General features: G+C 45.3%; 1 protein-coding gene across 1 annotated transcript in view; it reads right to left on the bottom strand.

Annotated features, from left to right (window-relative positions):
* The window catches only part of FLVCR2 (feline leukemia virus subgroup C cellular receptor family member 2), a 29,301-nt gene extending 19,137 nt beyond the window's left edge, over nucleotides 1-10,164 (bottom strand). The window contains 2 exon segments of the mRNA XM_027672023.1: nucleotides 9,562-10,032; nucleotides 10,034-10,164. Coding sequence (XP_027527824.1) covers nucleotides 9,562-10,032; nucleotides 10,034-10,078 — 516 coding nt within the window. The 5' untranslated portion in view covers nucleotides 10,079-10,164.
* Between the last annotated feature and the right edge of the window lie 9,814 nt (nucleotides 10,165-19,978).

Genomic DNA, 19,978 nt, shown 5'->3' with positions numbered 1-19,978 from the left:
ACAGTATGCCCTCCACTGGGACCTGGAATAGCCTGGGTAAGGATCAGCAACAGATATCTGTGCTAAATTCATTCTTGGTGCTGGGACATTGCAGGGAGCCAGGGGGAATAGCCACCAAGAGATTATAGATGTGCCCCATCAGTTCAGGGTACTGTCAGGAATGAGAACACTTGAGCCTTGGTTACATGGACTGAAGACAGACGCAAGTTGTGCCATTAAGTCAAGCTTGGACTGAAAGAGCTCAGGAGGAAACTTAAACCATTAGGAAGGATAAACCTTCCTAACACCCACATGGTATAGATAGCCCCTGACACAGGACCAAACTTGCCAGAGCTCAACTTTGTTCAGACATGGTCTATCCTCAGCCTCTCAGTGAGTCAGGCCAGCTCTCCTCCTCTGCACTGCCCACTATCAGTGAGCACAACTATCAGCTGGCTTAGAGGCTTCAAGCTCTGATCCTCCTCAGATTGCATGCCTCCCCTCCTCTGCACAAGCCTGCAGCTGCACAGAAAGAGTAACTGCATTAAACACAGAAGCTCACAGAGGGCAAAAGCCTGCCTGTCTCTGCAGTGCATTTATTTTGCTCTGCTTGTGGCCAAGTGCAGGCCTGTGGCTCTGGTGTGCGTGGCCAGCCCAGGACAGAGCCACCCTGGGCTTCACTCCTATCTCCGTAGCATTCCCAAAGGTTCAACCTTAGAGAAAGAGACTCTCAACATAGCTCCTTTCCATTCAAGGGAAGAGTCCTATTGCCTCTTACATATCAGGTCTCACATGTTCCCTACACCCTTTAACAAATAAGGTCTACAAACACCTTTCCAGAAATTGATCCTTTGTCTTTCCACTGTTTAATTCTTGGAAGAACTAGGCTGGATTCCTGTGCTACATGCTTCTTGGCCTTCTTCTCTCTGCAATCACATGCTAGCCACATGAGCTGCTGAACAGCAGCTAAACAATAACAGGAGAGGAGGGGAGATCATGCTTTATTCTGACTTTTGACATAAGTTTCTCCAGGACCACAGCTGAGATGCAATCTTTTCTGGTCTCCCTCTAGCTGTTCCTTCCAGAAAAAGGATCTATCTGATATACCTAGCAGAGAAGGTATTGAGTGTCTGTTGTGCAAACTGTTCAGAAATCCTTTACTGGGAGGTCCTACAGTCATCATTTACCCAATGTGACACAGACTTAGCATTTTTGGACACTACTTGTTCCCTTTTCAGAAGACCTGAACAATTTTTCTAACTATAAATGGATGTTTTGTCCTCTCTCTTCTCCTTCCAAAAGAAAGGAACCACTTTTATCCATTAAGAGTTCATTATACCTTTGGTAGTAGAATGAACAAAAAAAATCATAGCAATAGGAACTACATTTTATACTTCAGAGCAACTGATGCTATTAATTGTATGAAGATGAATCTCCCTGACCTGGCCAAAACTGAAGATTTCCTGAAGGATACTCACAAACCCTGGATTAGTCATACCATTTTTACCAATGAAGACAAGCTCTCAACAACATGAAGAATATTATACTGCACATATTTTACCTTCTATGAGAAGATTTTTAGCCTGGTTCTCAGCAGACCAGTACCGGCATCACCATCAGCCCACAGACAACACTGTAACCGATTAACCAGAAAATTCAAAAGATAACTTAGAAAGAAAAAAAAAACTTTTCTCCCTTTTCCACACCTTTCACATGAGGGAAAATAAAGCAATGTAAAACTAAGGTTGGTTCTGCAACAATCTGTTCTACTCTTCTTACAAAGACCATCAGTCATAAGGGATCATGATGCAGTCCCTCTCACCAGCATTTTCAGCCTTTATATAGGCAAAAAGGAGTCCAAGACCTATAGAGATAGGCTCTAGTTCCCAAAATTTGGCACATCACTCAACATCCTCATACTCAAAACCCTCAGGACTGTCCTGATCTCCAAGGATTTCTCTTCAGGAACCAGGCTGATGGCACTTTATTTTAAAAAGGCTTTGGGGTAACTTTTAAACAGACTACCAGGGTATCAACAATGACAACAGAGTGCACTGTTCAGATGACTTTTTATTTAAAGGCTGGTTAAACACAGAAAGAATGTATTTCCTACCTGAATTTTGTCAAGGATCAGTCACAACAACATCATATTCGAGATTCAAGTGTATACAAGAATAGGCAACAAAAACAAGAGCAAGTAGCTAAGAAGATGGTACAAATGTACCCAAAGTCTTGAAACGGAAAATGAGATCTCTTACGTTTAGGTGATTGTATACTCAAAGTCTGCTGAAGGAAGATAATCAGTGGTGTATCAGCATAAAACCTGTAAATGAATGATCGATGGAAGAGTGGAGGGCGGGAGGTGGACCTCCACCTCAAAAAAAACCTAAGAATCAGCAACAGGAATACAAAAGCCCTATAAAATTCCATAAGTACAAATGTTGACAGAGGAGACCACCAAATCCAGAAGGTCAATTAAAATGTTAAAAGATAGAAAGAGAGAGATGCTGCAAAAGCAAAAAATATACAACAGTAAGAAATTTTGACAATGCCCTTGCAAGCTAAATAAGTGTCATGACAGGGATGATGCAGAGACTGCAATTTTTAGATTCCATAAATACTCTTTTCTGAGGAGAACTTATAAGAGGCAGCACAATTCGTGATTTAGACCTAGAGCAGCACAGTGTGACTACAATCAATATTACAGAATGGTTCTGTGCTGCACTCAAATTCAGCTTCCTTGCAGCAGTGACAAAAAAAACCACCCTCCAAAGCACTATGGCAATATATAACTCACAAGAGGAAGCTGCCTAAGAGGAAAGAAATGTGTTAAAAGGAAATTAAAAAAAAATGCTTAAAAATCAAATGCTTGCAAGTGGCATTCGGACTGTGCAAAGACTGCATCAGAGGCTCATTGTAAGCCTAGAGCATATTAGCAAAATATTTTAGAACAGAATAAAAGAACTACAGTTAAGTAAAAAACAAAAATTAAAAAAACAAAACCACAAGCAAACAAAAAAAAACAAGAACATAACCTAACTCAAAAATTGAATATTATTCTTTCAAGCAAAGAAAAATGGTAGCAAGCTGGACTGATCTGACGTAAAACCATAATTAAACCAAAAAAGCCAGGAGAACACTTTACAAACCAAGTCAAAACTCTTCAAACACAACAAAATCAGAAAACATGACAGAAGGTCTGTAGGGCCAAAAAATGATCACTGGGGGAGAAGAACATTCAAGAAAGAGGAGGTCTTGGGCCAGCATTCATGACATGATATTTACTGGAGGTTTCCACATCAACAGAACCTCTTCACATAGCAAAAGCCAGAAGCATTATGAGTGAAATATATTAAACAATTTATTTCAACTAATTTCTTCTACGAAGCATTAGGACTACCTGGTATTCATCTAGGAGTTCAAAAGAACAAGTCAACAGAAAGTCCACACCACTCACATACAAACACACCAAACTACTCTGTTACCAGATACTCAAACCAGGAATGGAGGAAGGGAAAGTGATGTGAATTTTTAAGAGGCCTAGCACAGGCAGGAGTCCCAGGAAAGCCCAAGGCCAGCAGCCTACTGGTTTGGCCAACTGGGCAGAAACTGTAGCAATCAAAAGATCTTAAGATTATGCACTGATAAACATCAATACCACAGGCTTTTCAGACACCATGATTTCAACACAGTCTTAGCAAGTTTCCAAGACAAGACTTCGGAGAGTTAGGAGGATACACTCCACATCACACTTGGATCATCCCTAGATTCACCCTGCCCTTTGAGGAGAAGCCTATCCTACAGCTACAGAGCATATTCCACAGACTCTTCCTCTACTCTTGTCTGTGTATCAAAGCTCTGCCTTATGGTGCTCCCTCCTTTTCTAACTACAGGTGCCTCCCACGCTGTAACCATGACATTTCACAGGAGCAGCTAAACTTTCTGACCCTACAATTCATGTATCGCAACGCGCAGAGAGCAGCCAGCCACCCGCTTCTCACAGCCTGTGATTCCAATTGCACATCGACTTCCCGATACTTTGCTATGAGCACAGGTCCCAGCTGCCATTCTATACAAAAGGCTGCAGTAGAACTGAAAACACACAACTGAGGAGCTGTTTAAAGCAGAAGATGTCAGTTCCTATCAGTATTCTTTTGTATGGATTGCTGCCCAGACTATGCTTCTTCCATACCACTGAGAGCAAAATTAAAAGAGACTGTCGAAATCCAGATAGTCAGGAAGTCAATGTACATATTTGCACAGCTTGTATTTGCACAGTTTAGACAAATTTCTTGAAGTGTTTTAAGAAGCAGAAAGGACCCAAGTTCTGAAAGGAAAAATTGTAATCCAGCCTTGTGATGAGATAAGATAGGTCTTAGGCTCTTTTTACTCTCCCATTGATGTGGAAGACAATTTTTTTCAAACTTGTCTGAAGTTTGCACAACCAAAGCTCTTCTGTAAGCAAAGCTAACTCCCTTCTTCATCACACTTCTGCTTCTGTGGCATCATCTCATAATGCTTAATATGATGCAATACTGTACAGTGACCTATGCAAGTCATTCAGGGCCTGTCAGCCTTGAATGCACCTTCCCCCAGTTTGCGAGGAAATAAACAAAATACAGGAAAAAAAGCAGCAGTAGACAAGACAGAGAACAAAGTAGAGATGGGTTTCAGCTCTGACAACTACCTCAGCTGCTGCTGCAATCCTCAGTGATAATATAATATTTTGGTCAAGGACCTACTGCAGTCACAGAATACAGCCAGTCCCACGGATCCCTCAGGGCAGGTGCTGAGGGTGCCATAGGGCAGGACCTCCCAGCAGAAACACTGCAGGCATTCATTTAAACTCGCATGCAGAACTTCACCCGAAACCCAACGCTTTGATGAGGGAGAAGGGGGAGCTGCCTTTGGTGTATGGCTGGGAAGAGAGTACCAGATGAAATGGGTATAAAAAAGTTCATTTCAGGCTCCCATGTCCATTTATAGAAAGCCACATTGCTATTTGGTCAGCACACCCTCCCACAATGAGCCACATCCAGGACCTTGGAGAGCTGGCCACATTGCACTCCCTGTGATCTAAGTGTTCTGATCCACCCTGCCCTTCTTCACAGAGAGAGAAAGGAGACAGGGCTGGAGAATGCCAACCATTAACTACTGCCACTACAAGCTCCTCTCTGTTCCTTGCTAAAATCTTCTCTATTCTAATAGTTAAAACTCTGGGAGATACAGGGCCAAGCTACAGAGGACAGTGAGGCAGATCACCACCTGCCTATATTTCTAACAGGGATCAAATCTCATCTGCAGGGATGGGGAGCCTTCAGCAGACACTGAACAGCCAAAGAAATCTAGAAATCCACTCGAGACTGGAAGACAGGAATTCCATAGGACATGCTCCATTTCCACAATGCTTCTCAGACTTTTGGATACTGCCTTCCCTGAAGGACAAAAGGTACAGTACAAAGTTATCAGGGAGGCATCAAACAAGCACATGCTCAGCAAAAACAGCACTGCAGGCTCACCAGCACAAAAGCAATGGCCATTCACATGTTGCAGACCAATTACACAGGAAAACCCACCCTACCCATTACCCCAGGAAGACTCTTTCCCCCAATTCAGAATAAAAGGAAAGGACCCATCAGAAGTGAAAGAGAGAGCATCTCCCTGAGTTTCATTCACAGCTTATCATCCAGTTTGTCCACTTCAAAAGCCACCACCTAATCACTGCTAGACTAGCATTCTCAGCAGGCTGCACATATCACCTAAAAGCTCTGCCTCAGTTTCTGTTATGGAAGCCCTAAACCTCTGAACTCACATAGTAGCTGCATCAGAACAGGGACAGACCTAAAGATCAATAAGGTGCTACATCATTTTCCTCCAGAGGCAGAGCTTAATATGAGGCTGAAGTTTTCTTTCCTCGAAAACCACATCATCACCTTCTATCAACCCCTGCTAAAAAAAAAAAAAAAAAAAAAAAAAGGCAAAATCACTGCAAAAAAATCATTTAACACCTCCACATCTTTACTCCCACCAGCTGCTTGTTTCTCTTTGTCAAAACAGCAAGAACCAGGAATAAGGTCTCCCTCAATAGAAAAACCCCAACACTGGTGGCAAAACAATACAAAGTCAAACCCATAAATGTTCTTTCTTTGTCCGTGTGCAGCACAGTTATACACTTTCTCTGCATGCTGCCCATGCCCCTTGCCCATCAAGTGACAACATGGAGATGAACTAGTAAGAGACAGATATGCCTAAAACCCAGGCACAGCAGTCCAGCATGCACCATGGCAGCTGAAGAAGAGAGCTGGTACCCAGCCACCAGACTCCAGCTTATAAATTTCAAAAAGCCATGAGAATTTAACTTGTTATTTAAACACCCCCACTACTGTGTTAGTTCTGTCATGCCACAGCACCATGTGCATCCTCATTGCCTAAAGACAGAAGAGCAAGTCTGCTAAAGGAAGGAGCAAGATCTGCTGCTCCAACAAGCACATACAACCAAATGCTATTACCTCAGGAAAGCGTTTCTTCCCACTGCGGTCACGTCACCAGAGAGAATGAGAGGACAATCTCTCTCCAATGTAGATGTTAGAAGTCTGTTCAGACCTTTTAGGCTGGTCTGAACCAGGAACTGGAAACAGCTGATGAATCAATACACCCAACCCAAATGGAAGCATGGCCTTACGCAAACGGGTCTCCCCTACTCACCTCTTGTGTGTGGGGCTTCATGCAGATATCCAGCACCGAGCTCTTCCACAAGTAACACTGCTGACATAGCAGGCACACTACTACTGATGGCTGTATTTCAGAAGCATGTCAGACAAATTCCTCCCAATATTCAAACAAATCTGAAGAACATTAGTGAACTTTCCATAACACTTCTGCTTATTTACCCCAGAACTTAAGCCTGAGCAAGACTCCCCACATAGATTTTTCCTAGTCTTTCAAGCAATGAGAAGTAATATTTTAATAACACTAATATAATAACGCCAAAGCATCCAACATGCAAACTCCATTCTATACTTACCCTTACATGAACTTGCAGGAACAAGGAAAAAGGAACAGAAAAACACCTGTGTATCTTCTTGTTAGAACGCAAAAAAGTAAAATGCCAAGAAAATCAGCAGTGTGTAAACAAGCGAATGTGATCACCTCCTCCACAGGTGTTATAGAAGCTCTCCACCATGTATTCAAGGGTGCTTAATCTAACCTTTCTTTGCACTTCAGATACCACAGCCAACACGTGGCCAGAAACAAGTGAGGTGATTCTAATACCCTACTAGGGATTGTTTGGTTTTTTAAAGGATATTTAACAACCGGTCTGATTGATTCAACGACTTACTGTTCAGGGCTAACTTTGAACCTAAAGATTACCATCACTCAGCAAACAACGTCCTGAGGAGACCTGGCAGACCCAGATGAGCCAGCAGGCAGGGCTCTCCTCAGTACAGCGCTGCTGTCAGGACAGCACCGCTGACGCGCAGCCTAAGGCCAAGAGGGCAGAAGCAGAAAGAGGGCAGGTATAGCAAATATAGAAGCAGTGACACTGCCTCACTTCTTCATGTAGTCTCTTGCAGTTCTTGATGAAGAGAGACAATAGTGCTTGGTATTCAGTAGTAATAATAATAATTAAACTAAGCGACATGGCAAGGAAAGGAAAACCATATAGTTGAAGAGGAATGAGCATACTTGCCATACTAACATACTGCAATTACAAAACCGCTCTATTATACTCTTTGCCAACACTTCCTAACACACACTCTTTAACTGCAGTCAGGAAAACTGGATGCCTCTATTTCTTCTCACTGCCCAACATCACCAGTGAACAAAATAGCTACTTTTCATTCACTGTGATTCTGCATCTGAGAATCCTTGACTATGGGAATTAATAGGTCTTTCCTATGGAGTACGCTCTGCCTTTAGTCACTGCTATTTCTGACTTTGATTCTCTAAGAGGAAAGTCTGAGCTTACAAAGAAAAGACTATGTACTGAACTGAAGTCTCACTGTCACGTCAGTTCAACTGCCAGAGCAGTGTGGAGCACCAAAAGTGTAGCCAAAGTTTGCTTTTCACAACCGTTATACTAAGCTGCTTCTTTTAGGATGATGAGGATTCCACACAGGCCTATAGTACAGGCTGACAGCTTCACTGTTTAGATTTCTTATGCACACTGTTGAGTAATTCCACCTGAATAATTTTTAAAAAGTCCGACCGCAAAACTCTGAGTTACTTATTTGCTAATGCCAAGTTAGATCCCTTGCACTCTAAAGATTCATTTAAAAACACATAAAACCCAGCCCGCTAGAATGGGTGATAAGAGCAAAAAGGAAAGCTTAGATGCACTCAGAGAAAGATAAATATGTTTTCTCTTTTCAAAATGTAAAGCAGTCTCCTTAATTCCCTAGTGGTGTTCTGCAACCTTCAGTCCTTCTCCAAGCATTCACCTCTTTTTGCCTCAGCGGTATTTAAATAAATACAGAAAGAAGAAGCCTGCATTAGAAGCTACCAGAACTGCAAAACATTCAAATCTGAATGGCAGCCACTCACAGGCTGAATGGTCCAGGGTGGTGCACAGAGTCCCGTGTAGGGGAGTACACTAGGTATCAAAGCAAGGGGAACAGGTCCAGTCTATCAGCTAATGCCAGGTTCTGCTTCCCTCTTCTTTGTGTCAGGGCTGCAGAGCCACATTCATTCTACTTATGCCTCATTGCATCAGTATTGGCCTATCCGCTTCGTTCAACTGGTATGATCGCGAGTTCCAGTGCAAGGGTCAAGAAGCTATTTTCCTGATCCTTTCAAAGCTGTGTAAAAATGTATCTCCTCTGAGCTCTAGCTGGCTACAAGAAAAGACAGTCACAGCTTGAGCAAGTGTGGATCACGGGCTGCCCTGACCCGCGCTGATGAAAGAGTGCTTGGGGAACTGACCTCACACTAGCCTGATGGAACTTTTCTTTTTTTCAAAGCAACTGCTTTGAAAAAGCAGTGGAACTCTGTATCTACTTTTAAGAGGTATGAAAGTGCTAAAGTCCTTTTCCTCCAGGGCTTAGTGACAAATACTGTTTTCAGCAGACAGATAATCTCCTTTGCCCCATCCAGTTGTCAGCAGGAAGAGGATATTGCAGTGTCAAGTCCAGAGGCAACTGCAGATCTGAGGTTTGAAGGACGCTGCCTAAAGCATGTTTCTCAGCACTGTGCATTTCCCTCCAGCTCATCTATGGTTTTACTAAATCACAACCCTGGACTGGAGATTCACAAACACAGGAAGAGGAGAGCACTGAAGACCCTGAGTCAAATATCTCTCAAATCCAGAATGATATCCAACCCCCATGCTGCCCCGAACTTTGTAGACTTAAGTCCCACTTGCCTCTGTCCTCAGCATCAGCCCACAGCAGCGTCCTTCCAGGTACCAGCTGCATTTCCCAGCGGGAATTTCCGGGAAGTGCCTCTTATCCCTGCTGCTGCCCTCCCGGCCCTGTGCATCTCTTCCCCCTCCCTGGTTCTCCCCCTTAGCACTCCCAGTCTCCCAACAGGTGGGTGACAGCCGGCCTCACATGCCTGGCCAGCCGAGGAGCAGATGCCCATTACCTGGTTCCCGAAGACCGCGATGGAGCAGGCGGTGGAGACTTCGTGGGAGCCAAACCAGACAGAGGCGATGTGCGAGGGCATGCCCAGGATGAAGACCTGGGCCAGGGCACAGATGACCTGCCCCAGGACGGTGACGGGGAAGAGGTGCGGCTTCATGCTGCCCAGCTTCACCCAGGCGCCCACGGCATTCAGGGCCGAGCCAGCCAGGGCGACGAGACGCAGCCCCCTCTTGTCCAGCAGCCAAGCGACAGGGAAGAGCAGGGGGATGTAGACGAGCATGTAGCTCATGGAGAGCCAGTCGATGGCGAAGGCGCTCACGCCGTAGAAGCGCACGAAGACGTTGTTGATGCTGCCGTACTGGATCCACTGGAAGGCGTTGCACAGGGAGTAGCTGCTGAAGAGCAGCAGCACGGCCCAGCGACGCCGGGACAGCTGCACCTCGGCGGGGGCAGCAGCAGCAGCCCCCCCCCCCTGCAGCCGACTGACTCGGCGCCCCGGCGGGCTCTTGCAGCACCATGCCGGCACTGCAGGCCGCCCTCGGCTCGGCTCGGCTCGGCTCGGCTCAGGTCCCCACCGGCACTACCTGCCCCGGCCGCCCCCGCCGGGCTCACTGGCGGCCGCCGCACTTGGAGGCGCCGGCGCCCCCGCCCGGCCCGGCCCGGCCCGGCCCTCCCCGCCCGCCGCCCCGCCCCGCCCTGCCGCGGGGTCGGGAAGGGCCCGGGCCGCCGGGGAGGGCACGGACAGACCTCCCGCCACTGCCCAGCCCCGCCGAGCGGCCGCCCTGGCGTTCCAAGGGCCTGGGGCACGAGAGGCTGCAGCCGGCAGTGATGAAGGGGCTGACCAGAACTGTGTCCTGGCGGAGGCTGTGAGTGGGCTGTGCCCGACCCTGCCAGAGATGCCAGGGTGGAGTCCTGGGGGAGGAATCGGTTTGGGTTTCGTTTGGGTTGGCCTCTGGTTGTTTTTTTCGTGACATGGCACACTAGAGAGTGAAAACATCCAGTGAAGTGAAAATTAAAACATTACAACCCAACTGAAGCAAAAGAGCCAAAAGTGATGTTTGTTTCCATCCTCACGGGGAACTCGCAGTTAATGAGTCAGCCCTTGTTTTCCCATTACTTTAGCAACACGCCACTGGCAGATGCCTGCCTGGAGATCACTTATGATCTACAGTTCATTTAATTAACATCACGTTACCCGAATTGCATAAACATTCCTCAGTGCGAGGACACAAGATTGCTAGTGTTGTTCAGCTCTCTTACAGCATTTAACACAGAGATCAAAACTAATTTGGAAAAATGGCAGCAGTGTCTTTAGGGTGTTGTATTCCTGAAAGAAAGACTTGGGTCAGAGAATGAAAAAGTGACATTTCTCTGGCTTGTATTTACTTGGTAGCTACATTATAATGTCATCCTTTTACGTACTTGGTGGAACTTGTGGGATGCTCTTCACAATGGTACAACATAGTCATAATGTAGCCCTTTTACATAATAAATAAGAAAGACACATTCAGAAGCCAAAGTCAGAAAAGAGGTTTTCAGTCCCATTTATTATTAAGTTAGGCAACCAAAGTTACTCTAAGCTCTCCACAGACAACACAGAAAGAACAGAGTAATTTGATCTAATAAATTTGTAATTTTAATGTTATCAGGAATGCAATGAGTGATAGTGGTGCAGAGAGGGCAGAAGTGAAAAAAGAGAGCTGGAAAAAGACTATCATAGTCCAACAGCTGCTTAGTCTGAGAACTGTGAGGTTGTAACAGTAAAATAATACATAAAATTAACTTTTAGGTTCATCAGATTTGAAAAGGCCTTTACAAAATTCTCAACAATATTATACAGAAATCGAAGTTACACAAAGTCACTATCATTGATTAAAGAGCAGTTGAAAAGCAGAGATAAGAAAAGAAATACACAGGCAATTTTTAGGATGGCAAACTGGGTTTGCTCAGATGACTATCATTTATTAATAATTCCTTAAGCAGAGCAAAGAACAAAATTTGCCGATTTTGCAGACATTATTGAATTACTAAAGCCTAACTTAAATATGTCACCTACATGTTGTATTTAGTTCTGTAGCTGTAGCTATCTGTAGCTGGAAGTGTTATCACAGTCCATGGCATCTTTAATTTGTAAACTCAGATAAACACAGGATAATGGAGTTAGGTACTGTATGGCATCTGCTCTAGTCAAAGGTCTCTGGGCAGCAAAGAGGAAGATATCCATGACTGAATGTGGTTTTCAGACTTAAATCACAGAAAAAGAAGAAGCAAAAAGAGTATAAAGAAAAAATATTAGGAGATGAGGAGACACGGACACACATTAGGAAAACACTGACAACAGTTAAATTTCTTTACACGTGACTAAAGAAACAACACACACATAGACAAATCTTTAGCTATATGGGAGACAATTAAGAAACACACGTTTGATCCTTTGCCTCCCACTAACCTGACTCCAGACTGGGGTCAGAAACAGTCTTGTGCTTTGTTTTAGCCCCACCTCAAGCTCCTAAATTTCTCTCAAAAATCCTTTTATTCATTACCAACATAGTCTGTAGCAAGTCAGAGCCTGCCAAGCAAGGAGTCATTTGCTCCAATGTCTTAATCCTATCAGAAAAGTAAAACGGTAAATCAAGAGTGACTAAAACACAGACCCTGCTGAAAATAACACCTGAAACCAGATGCATGAAAGCAGTGCCCAGCTTGTCGATTGATTTTGAGCCAGACAGAGAAGCAACCCTGGCTCCCCAAAGCTTATTCAGACAAGTATTTTTCATACCTATAGGCCTACACTTCCCAGAACTCCTGTCCTCTGATTTCAAGGCTGATTTGTTTTGTTTCTGGTTCTGTGAACTGTTCAATCACCCCTTTACACAATTTGTCAATTTCTGGACTAAAAACCCCTGTGCTTTGCATTTCTTCCTCTCTCCATTGCCACATCTGTTTCTACTCACATGAGCCTCTTTTCCTTCTTGAAGCAACAGAGCAGCTGCTTTTGGATTTCCCTCATCAGAGCATCTTTATATAAAAATTTCTTAGTCATGAAAAATTATTTATATTTCAGGACAACCCCTTGAAGTGGATTTTAAAGCTAGAGAGAAATCTCCTTTACATGGAGATTAACATAAGTGCTAAAAAGCTTATAGAATCCTGTAGCCAAAAGTATCTGTGAAGGTTGGAAGGCATTAAACCAGAGGCAGAAGAAAGACCCACATTAAATGTAATGGTACAGGCCATCAGATAGAGCCTAATCTCTCTGTAATCTTTTTCCCTACTGATGTCAAGAAATCCAACATCTGACTCTCTTGGAATATATGCTGCCTTTATGACCAATGAGTACATGAAATTCCTTTACGTTCTGTAAGGACTGAAGAACTTGCCTTCCAACAAGCTGGTTATTCTCAAAGCCCACCCAATAAGTATAAATGCTAGGGATGATGGTGGCAATGATAATCCAGATTCCTGATTTCTGCATGGCAACAGGGCTCAACGACAAGCAAGACAATATGAATGGGTGGTGGAAATTGGCTTGGAAGTTGTGCAGAAAGCATAGTAGAAAATTATTGTGAAAAGAATAATTCCTTGATGTCTTTTCTACCCCATACTGGATCAGAGGTCCAAGGAGTAGGTGGACAAAAAATGAAAGTTGCTAGGGAAAAGCAGGTATTTGAGGATCTACTGAATCTTCCATTTATGCAGTTCTTTAGGTTCCATTTAAATGCGAAGTATTTAAGCTCAAAGGGTCACAGGATGTCCCTTGCTTTCAAACTTGCAGCCTTGTGATTTCTGTCTCTAAATTTCATCATTGCACTTACAAAGCCTAACTAGTGCATCTCTTGGGCAGCTCTATTGCATTTTGACTGATAGCATTTAGGTCTAGAGGAGCTGTCAGCAGATATCCCACACAACCTTTCACAACAGACATCACAGGGTTAGTGGAGGGAGAAGGTTTCATATTGGGTTCAGCACCCAAATTGCTTTAGTGGAATTCTTCAGAGGTCAGGTAGTTGTATCATAAGACCAAATGGCAAGACTCGAATAGCTGGCAGAGCCACTTACTTTTGGGTCACACTTGGATGCAGTCCTCAGCTGGAGACACACGGTGCAGTCCATGGCCGGGCTGCGGCACTGGACAAAGCCAGCAGTGTTCCCCTACGGAGCAGGGAAGGCTGCGAGCCCTCTGCTGGCACCTATAGCTTTCTGCATCCCAAGAGCCACCAGAAAGCAGGACCCAGTATACAGCTTATAAATGACGTGGGGTTAGTTTATTACTGTAGATTAGATACACCCTAAACCCTTAAGAATCTTTCCTGTTACATTTCCAGTGTAAAGATCTGGGTACATGGACAGTGATGAACAACTCCACTCATTACAATGCAGCATGCAACCTCTGCAGCACTCAAAATTTTGCAAAAATTACCTTCCTCTACACAAAACACAATGGCTTGGTTGCACAGTCTAACATTTCATATAGAGAAGACTGCAGACCTCAGAACCACCAAAGCTGTGCAGAGGCTAACTTTGAGCACCAAACCTATCCTGTTCGAAGTTTAAGACCTTTCAAAAGTATAACTCAAGGAAGGGAAATAATGTTTTGCTCCCTTTCAGTGTATTTCATGTGTAGCTCTTGCTCTCAAAGAGCTTCACTGGGGATGCATCACCAATGTCTATTTTACAGGGGCACAAGGAGTTACGGTAGTTTGCCTGGGTGATTTGCCTGTGGTCCTGGCAGGGGCGTGACTGTTTTTCCAGTCTGATACCTTCCAGCCTGGGCTGCAAGGGCTTTCCCAACAGCAGCCTGAAATACCACCTCTTTGCAAATCCAATATCCCTGTTCAAAGCCTGGCTTTAACACAGCAATGGCCTTAATTTAACTCTGTCTAGTTCAGGTGTGATGTTTGTGTGGATAAATCATACAGGTCTGAACTGCAAAGAGTACATGGGAAAGCATGACTGAAGTGCTAATTCACTGCTGCATTTTGCAGCAAGAAAAAGGTGTAAAAAGGAGTGTGCAGCATGGAAGAGCACTTGCATGCATGGTACCTCAGAAGTGCCAGTTTTTGGTTAGTGCACACCTCTCCAGACTCAGAGCAGTTACGCTACCTCTGCATGGCTTTCTGCAAACAGGTATCAACTTGCTCTGCCCCATCTCTGATCTGGCCGGAAGAGAACCGGCTCTAATCCAAAAACTGTGTAACTGTGGTTAGTCTGCTGTGCTTCTTGAGCATCTCAGCCCAGCTCTCAACTCTTGCTTTTGAAAAGCTGTGGAGATATAGACAGCTGTGTGGAAAGCTGTGCATAAGCTCTGTCGTTAGAGCAAACCCATCTCACTCCTCTACTGTGTACCAGGCACACATATGGGACATGAAAATCAGAATAAAAGAAGTGAAAAAGATCCAGTTAAAGTCAAAACTCAGCCACAGTCTAGATTTTCATCCCCAGTCCAGATCAGGGTCACAGATTAACCCCAAATACCAAAGCTCTAAGTTTACAAGCCCTTCTTACTCAGCATCCTCCAGACTTCATTTCAGTGAATCATATTAGTTCATGCCAATGACATTAAAAAGGGTTTTCATCTTCTATTTCTTGCAGTTGACATTAATTGATAATAAAAGAGTGCTGGAAATGTGCATGGTCTTACTGCTGAACTCAGGCATGTACCTCTTCTTTCTCCCACTCACACTGCAGCAAAAGAGACAAACTTGGGAAAAGTCCTGAGGATCATGACACCAAACCATCGCTGTTGTAAGGGCAGAAAAGTTGATGGCATCTTAGGAAAAGAGCGCAGAGCTGGTTGGTGCAGAAGTTGGGAGGAATGTGGGCTCTCTCTGCATGGATGTCTCTGAAGCAGTAGGACTTTCAGGAGCTGGTGTCTGCAACCTCAGCTGCAAGAAAAATTACAGTCTCATGTAATTTTGTAACTCTACCCTGGCAAGCAATGAATATACATTCCCTACCATTTAGTTGGGTAGATTTTTGATTAACCTAAAAAAACTTCATGTATACACATTGCTCAAATCCCCTCCAGATCACTAATCAATAAGGTGGCAAAACCACAGCAGAACACAGACAAAGTGAGCACAGTGCTGTTTGCTAGGAAAAGTCTCACCATTTCATGCCATGCTTTGCTTTTTCTCTTCTTGACAGCTTGTGATTTATAGAAATGCTTTGTCTCTTAGCAGTGATTCCTGATCTTCTTTGATCTGTGTGTGCTGAAATATTAGCATCCGGGCAGCAATTCTTGTATGACAAGTGCTGCTTTGGACACTATGATCACTGTAAGAAGCAGAGAGAGGGTCTCTTTTGTGGGCTGCTGCTTTGGTCCAGTATGCAGGAGATTATCCTCTTGCTGATGCAGGCTGGCAGCTCTAGCAGAAGTGAATTCTGAGATGGGATTTGTAAAACAAGTGCATAAATACTTTGAAGCCACAGCAAAATGGGCAACAGAGCTGCTTATTCTGTCCTTTGCCAAATGGAAGATGTGCCTCTACTTTTCTTCTGACTCCATGCAAACTGTGCTTGGGTATTACCCTTTTTCTGCCCCTCAAGAAGAAAAATTCACATGTGAATCAATTTAGAGAAAGGGCATCACAGTGATGACAGCTGGGCTCATAACAGCCACGTACAGTGGGATGAATGCACCTTCCCCTGGACTGGCTGGCTCTGTGTCTCCCCACCTTGGCACCTGCCACACGGGGAGCCTGCAGCTGAGCTGAGGAGTATGAAGCAGAAAGGGAATACCAGGCATAAGAGATTGCCCTGGGCTTTGCATTGGGAGAGATACGTTTAGATTATGTCAGCACTGAATGCCCTATCTTTATTTATCTTACCATAAAAGCATACCTGAAATGCTGATACAGAGGGCTTGTAAAGTGCTGAGCCTGTGATTTTAGGGAGATGGAAAGAGAGAAAGTTACAACATCCTCCGTGCTTTGTGACTTGCTATCCTTCTCCACAGTTGTCAGGATGCCTTGATCCATGGGAGGTATTGAAATTCAGTAGAATTTCATAAAGGAAATTTCCATAAAGGAAAGAATTTCCATAAAGGAAAATGTAACTCTCTTGTTCCCCAGTTGCCTTCTCCACCCTCTGCTTGTATCAACAGATGTTTGCCACACATCTGTTTTCTCTGCAGAGAAGACACCAGTCAGCAAGTGAATGTGGAGGCAATGGTCGCTAAGGCTTGAAAAGCACCCACGGCAGTTGCCTCACAGTGCCACATTACACCTGCCCTCGGTTCTAGCTGCCTTTGCCCAGTATGCAGCAGAGCCCTGGGGACATGGCTGCTGGGCACAAATACAGCCCAAGTGCTTCTACAAAAGCCTTCCTGGATATCAAAACACTGAAATCCACCATTCTTATCTCAGGTCTTGGTGAAGGTGATTATGGTTAATCAGGGCTGCAGTCAGATCTCTTTATTTTAGCAAGTAGCTCCCTCCACCTGTGATGCTTTTCAGGCTCAGCCCCCACATCCAGCCCAGCGATGCCTGCAAACAGCTCTGCAAGGCCCTCGGGAGCTGGGGAAGGTGGGGAACACCAAGCCAAGCTCCCCATACCCTCACGCAACAATGGAAACATGCTGGGACCACAAAGCAGAACAGGTCTCTGGACCAAGAACAAGATCCTTGGCTAAGGGAGACCATAGACTCTTCCACTTGGACATGGACATCCCCTTCAGGCAGCCTTACCCAACCCTTGCCATCACACATATTAGCCTTGAGCTGCTCAGTCCTCCCTCTATTTTGGCAATACCCAGGCTAACAACCTTCAAACTGGCTCTGCCAAGAAGAGTGCGGGTGCAGGCTGGGAGCGCTCAGCTTTCGCCCAGCAGAGGCCAGCACGCACGCAGTGTTTCGGCAGGCTGTGCTCGCAGAGGAGCTGTCTCCCTCCCTGACTGGCATTCCCCGGCTGGGAAAGAGTCTCTCAGCCTCCTGTGAGCCCTCATCTGTGTACTGCTTGGAGAGAGGTTTTCAGTGAGGGACGTGGAGTGCAATAGACAGGCGCTGACATCCTGCTGGGGTAGGGACAGGCTGCCACAGGACCAGCCATCACCCGGTTTATCCAGTTGTGTTCCCAGAAGCATCCCCTTCCCTTGGAATAGCCAGCACGACAGTGGTCCTGGAGGCTGGGCATGGCCAGGTAACACAGCACTTGAGAAATGCCAGACGCCATAGAAATTAATGTCGAAAGGAATTGCACTGCTGGTAGGAGCAGACAATCGGGGATAATTGCCCTGGCCACCTCCCTGCCCTTTGCTCCTCTTTTAGGCTCATTTACAGTTCATTTGAGGACAGCGAGGGCCACACCGAAGAAAAGGCACTTGGCTACTTCGAAATCTAAAAGTTGCGTAAAGAGTGAAGAGTAGAGGCCCGGAACCCAGGAAAAAGAAGCAAGAGACAGCACCAGTACAGAAGTGAAAGAATCTCCTCACACAGCCTAAATAAGCAGCTTGTGCAGCTCTGCAAATAGCCTCAGGAAAAGATCTTTTTCTGGTCTTTTTCAGCCACTGGTTGAAAGGGCTGATGGCTCTGAAAGGATATGTTGTCCCATGCTGCTTGGATGATAAGGACGTTCCCCCAGGAGAACTATTCTTCATAACAAAGAGAGACTGCCTCTGAGATACCTCACAATCACTATAAGCAAACAGAAGTCAAAACAGGCTTGAACTGTGCAGATCATCTTCTGTGATCAGGTTTTTGAGGGCAAGACTGGGGCAAAGACAAGTCAGATTGGAAGACGTCTCCTTGCACCAGCAGAACACCCAGTGTTTGGCCAAAACGGCTGAGCATAGTGCTGCTAGGAGGCCTTCCAGCTCACAGCCAGCCATGCAGAGGAGAGACAGCTTAACTGATGATGCCAAGAATATTGTTTAGGTTTTGGAGAGGATGTTGTTGCAAACCTGTCTTCCAGTCTCACCGCTTACCGCTTATTTTCGTTCTGAGTTGCAGTAATAAGTCTGAGACGTTACCAGTGAGTAGTCTAGCAATTCTGTGGTCATTATGTGAACCCCACCCAGCATGAAGGATCTCAGACCTCGACAGCTCTGCAGCAAAAATATTGGCTTCATATCTGGATGGGCATAGTTGACATATACATCAGTGTAGGACCTTCTCCACCTGCAGTTAAAACCAAGCTTAGCATTTTATAGCCGTGAGAAAACACAAAGGGCACAGCAAGGTTGGAGATCTCTTGTTCTAGGTGACACTGTGTTGTCAGTGCAAGCTTTGCTAGGGCTCTGTTGCATCCTTCAGTGAGGAGCATGAGCCTGCAGTTCCCTCCACAGCAAACTCCAAGCTTTTTTCTCTGACTGTAACCCAGAAAACATGGAAGCATCAGAGCCCTGAGGAACAGCAAGTGAAAAATCCAGGAGAAAATCTACCACAAGCTGAAGGAGCAGAAGCAGAGCCTGTAAAAAAGTCCTCTAGATCTGGGGTCTGTTGTCTCTCTCAGGCTTGAAAGGACAAATCCCAGAGAAAAGCAAGGGCCTGTGTAGCCTGAGTGACTCAAAGCATGGCCTGTGCAAGGATCGGCAGCTCTGTTTGTTGAATCAATGGATGGAGTGAAGCCTGTTGGTGTGAGATCTAGCACAGAGGGGTGGTGTAAGACACTATGAAATTGTTCTTGTAGATGTATTCTGCATGTCCTGTATGCAGAAACCGAGCTGCCTGGAATAACCACCATCCTTCCCTATGTGTGCACATCTCCCTGGGGGCAAGGGGCAGACCTGCACAAACAGGGAGGGCCAGTGCAATTGCCCATTGCCTCAGCACTGCTTTTGTAGGGTGGTGACACCCATGCCCGTGCCCACGTGCTGACACTAAGTGTCTCTGACCACGGTGCTTCCCATGCTGGGCCCAGAAACTGGAGGCAGAAGGTTCACAAGCCCCTGAACAGACCATGGAATGAGAAATCACAGTGCTACCTGTGCATCTCCTGAGGGCAGCTTGCTGAGGCATGGCAGTATTTGGTTATCCTCCTGCTAGTGCAAACCAGAGAGAAAATGCGTGCAGCACAGCACATTACAGACTTATCCAAACGCTCTTGTGGGCTACAATGATGGGCCAAACCCCATGAAATATGCTGCTTCCCTGTGCCTGAAAGAAGGATATCTACAAATTGAATCTATTTATCTCATTTAAAAGCCTGTGTCAACAGCACTACTTGCAGCTGATGTTCCTTGAAGATGGCAGCAGTCCTGAGCCACCATTAGCAACAAGACCTGCAGCAGCAGGTGGGCTTCAGCTTTGTGTATAGAGTGGGGGTGGTAGGTGACTACTGGCTGGTGGCGTATAAGGTGTAGAGACCATCTGTATGGACCAGCTTGTGTTTCCAGTAGATCACGCCCAGCAGTACCAACCTAATCTTCTCTGACCTTTCAGGTTTCATCTGTTTCAATGCATGAGGTAGTGCAGTAGTCT

This window comes from Neopelma chrysocephalum, unplaced genomic scaffold (genome assembly GCF_003984885.1).
Source record: "Neopelma chrysocephalum unplaced genomic scaffold, ASM398488v2 Primary Assembly neopelma1_24, whole genome shotgun sequence".
Classification (NCBI taxonomy): Eukaryota; Metazoa; Chordata; class Aves; order Passeriformes; family Pipridae; genus Neopelma; species Neopelma chrysocephalum.
This window is presented reverse-complemented; position numbering and strand designations above follow the sequence as displayed.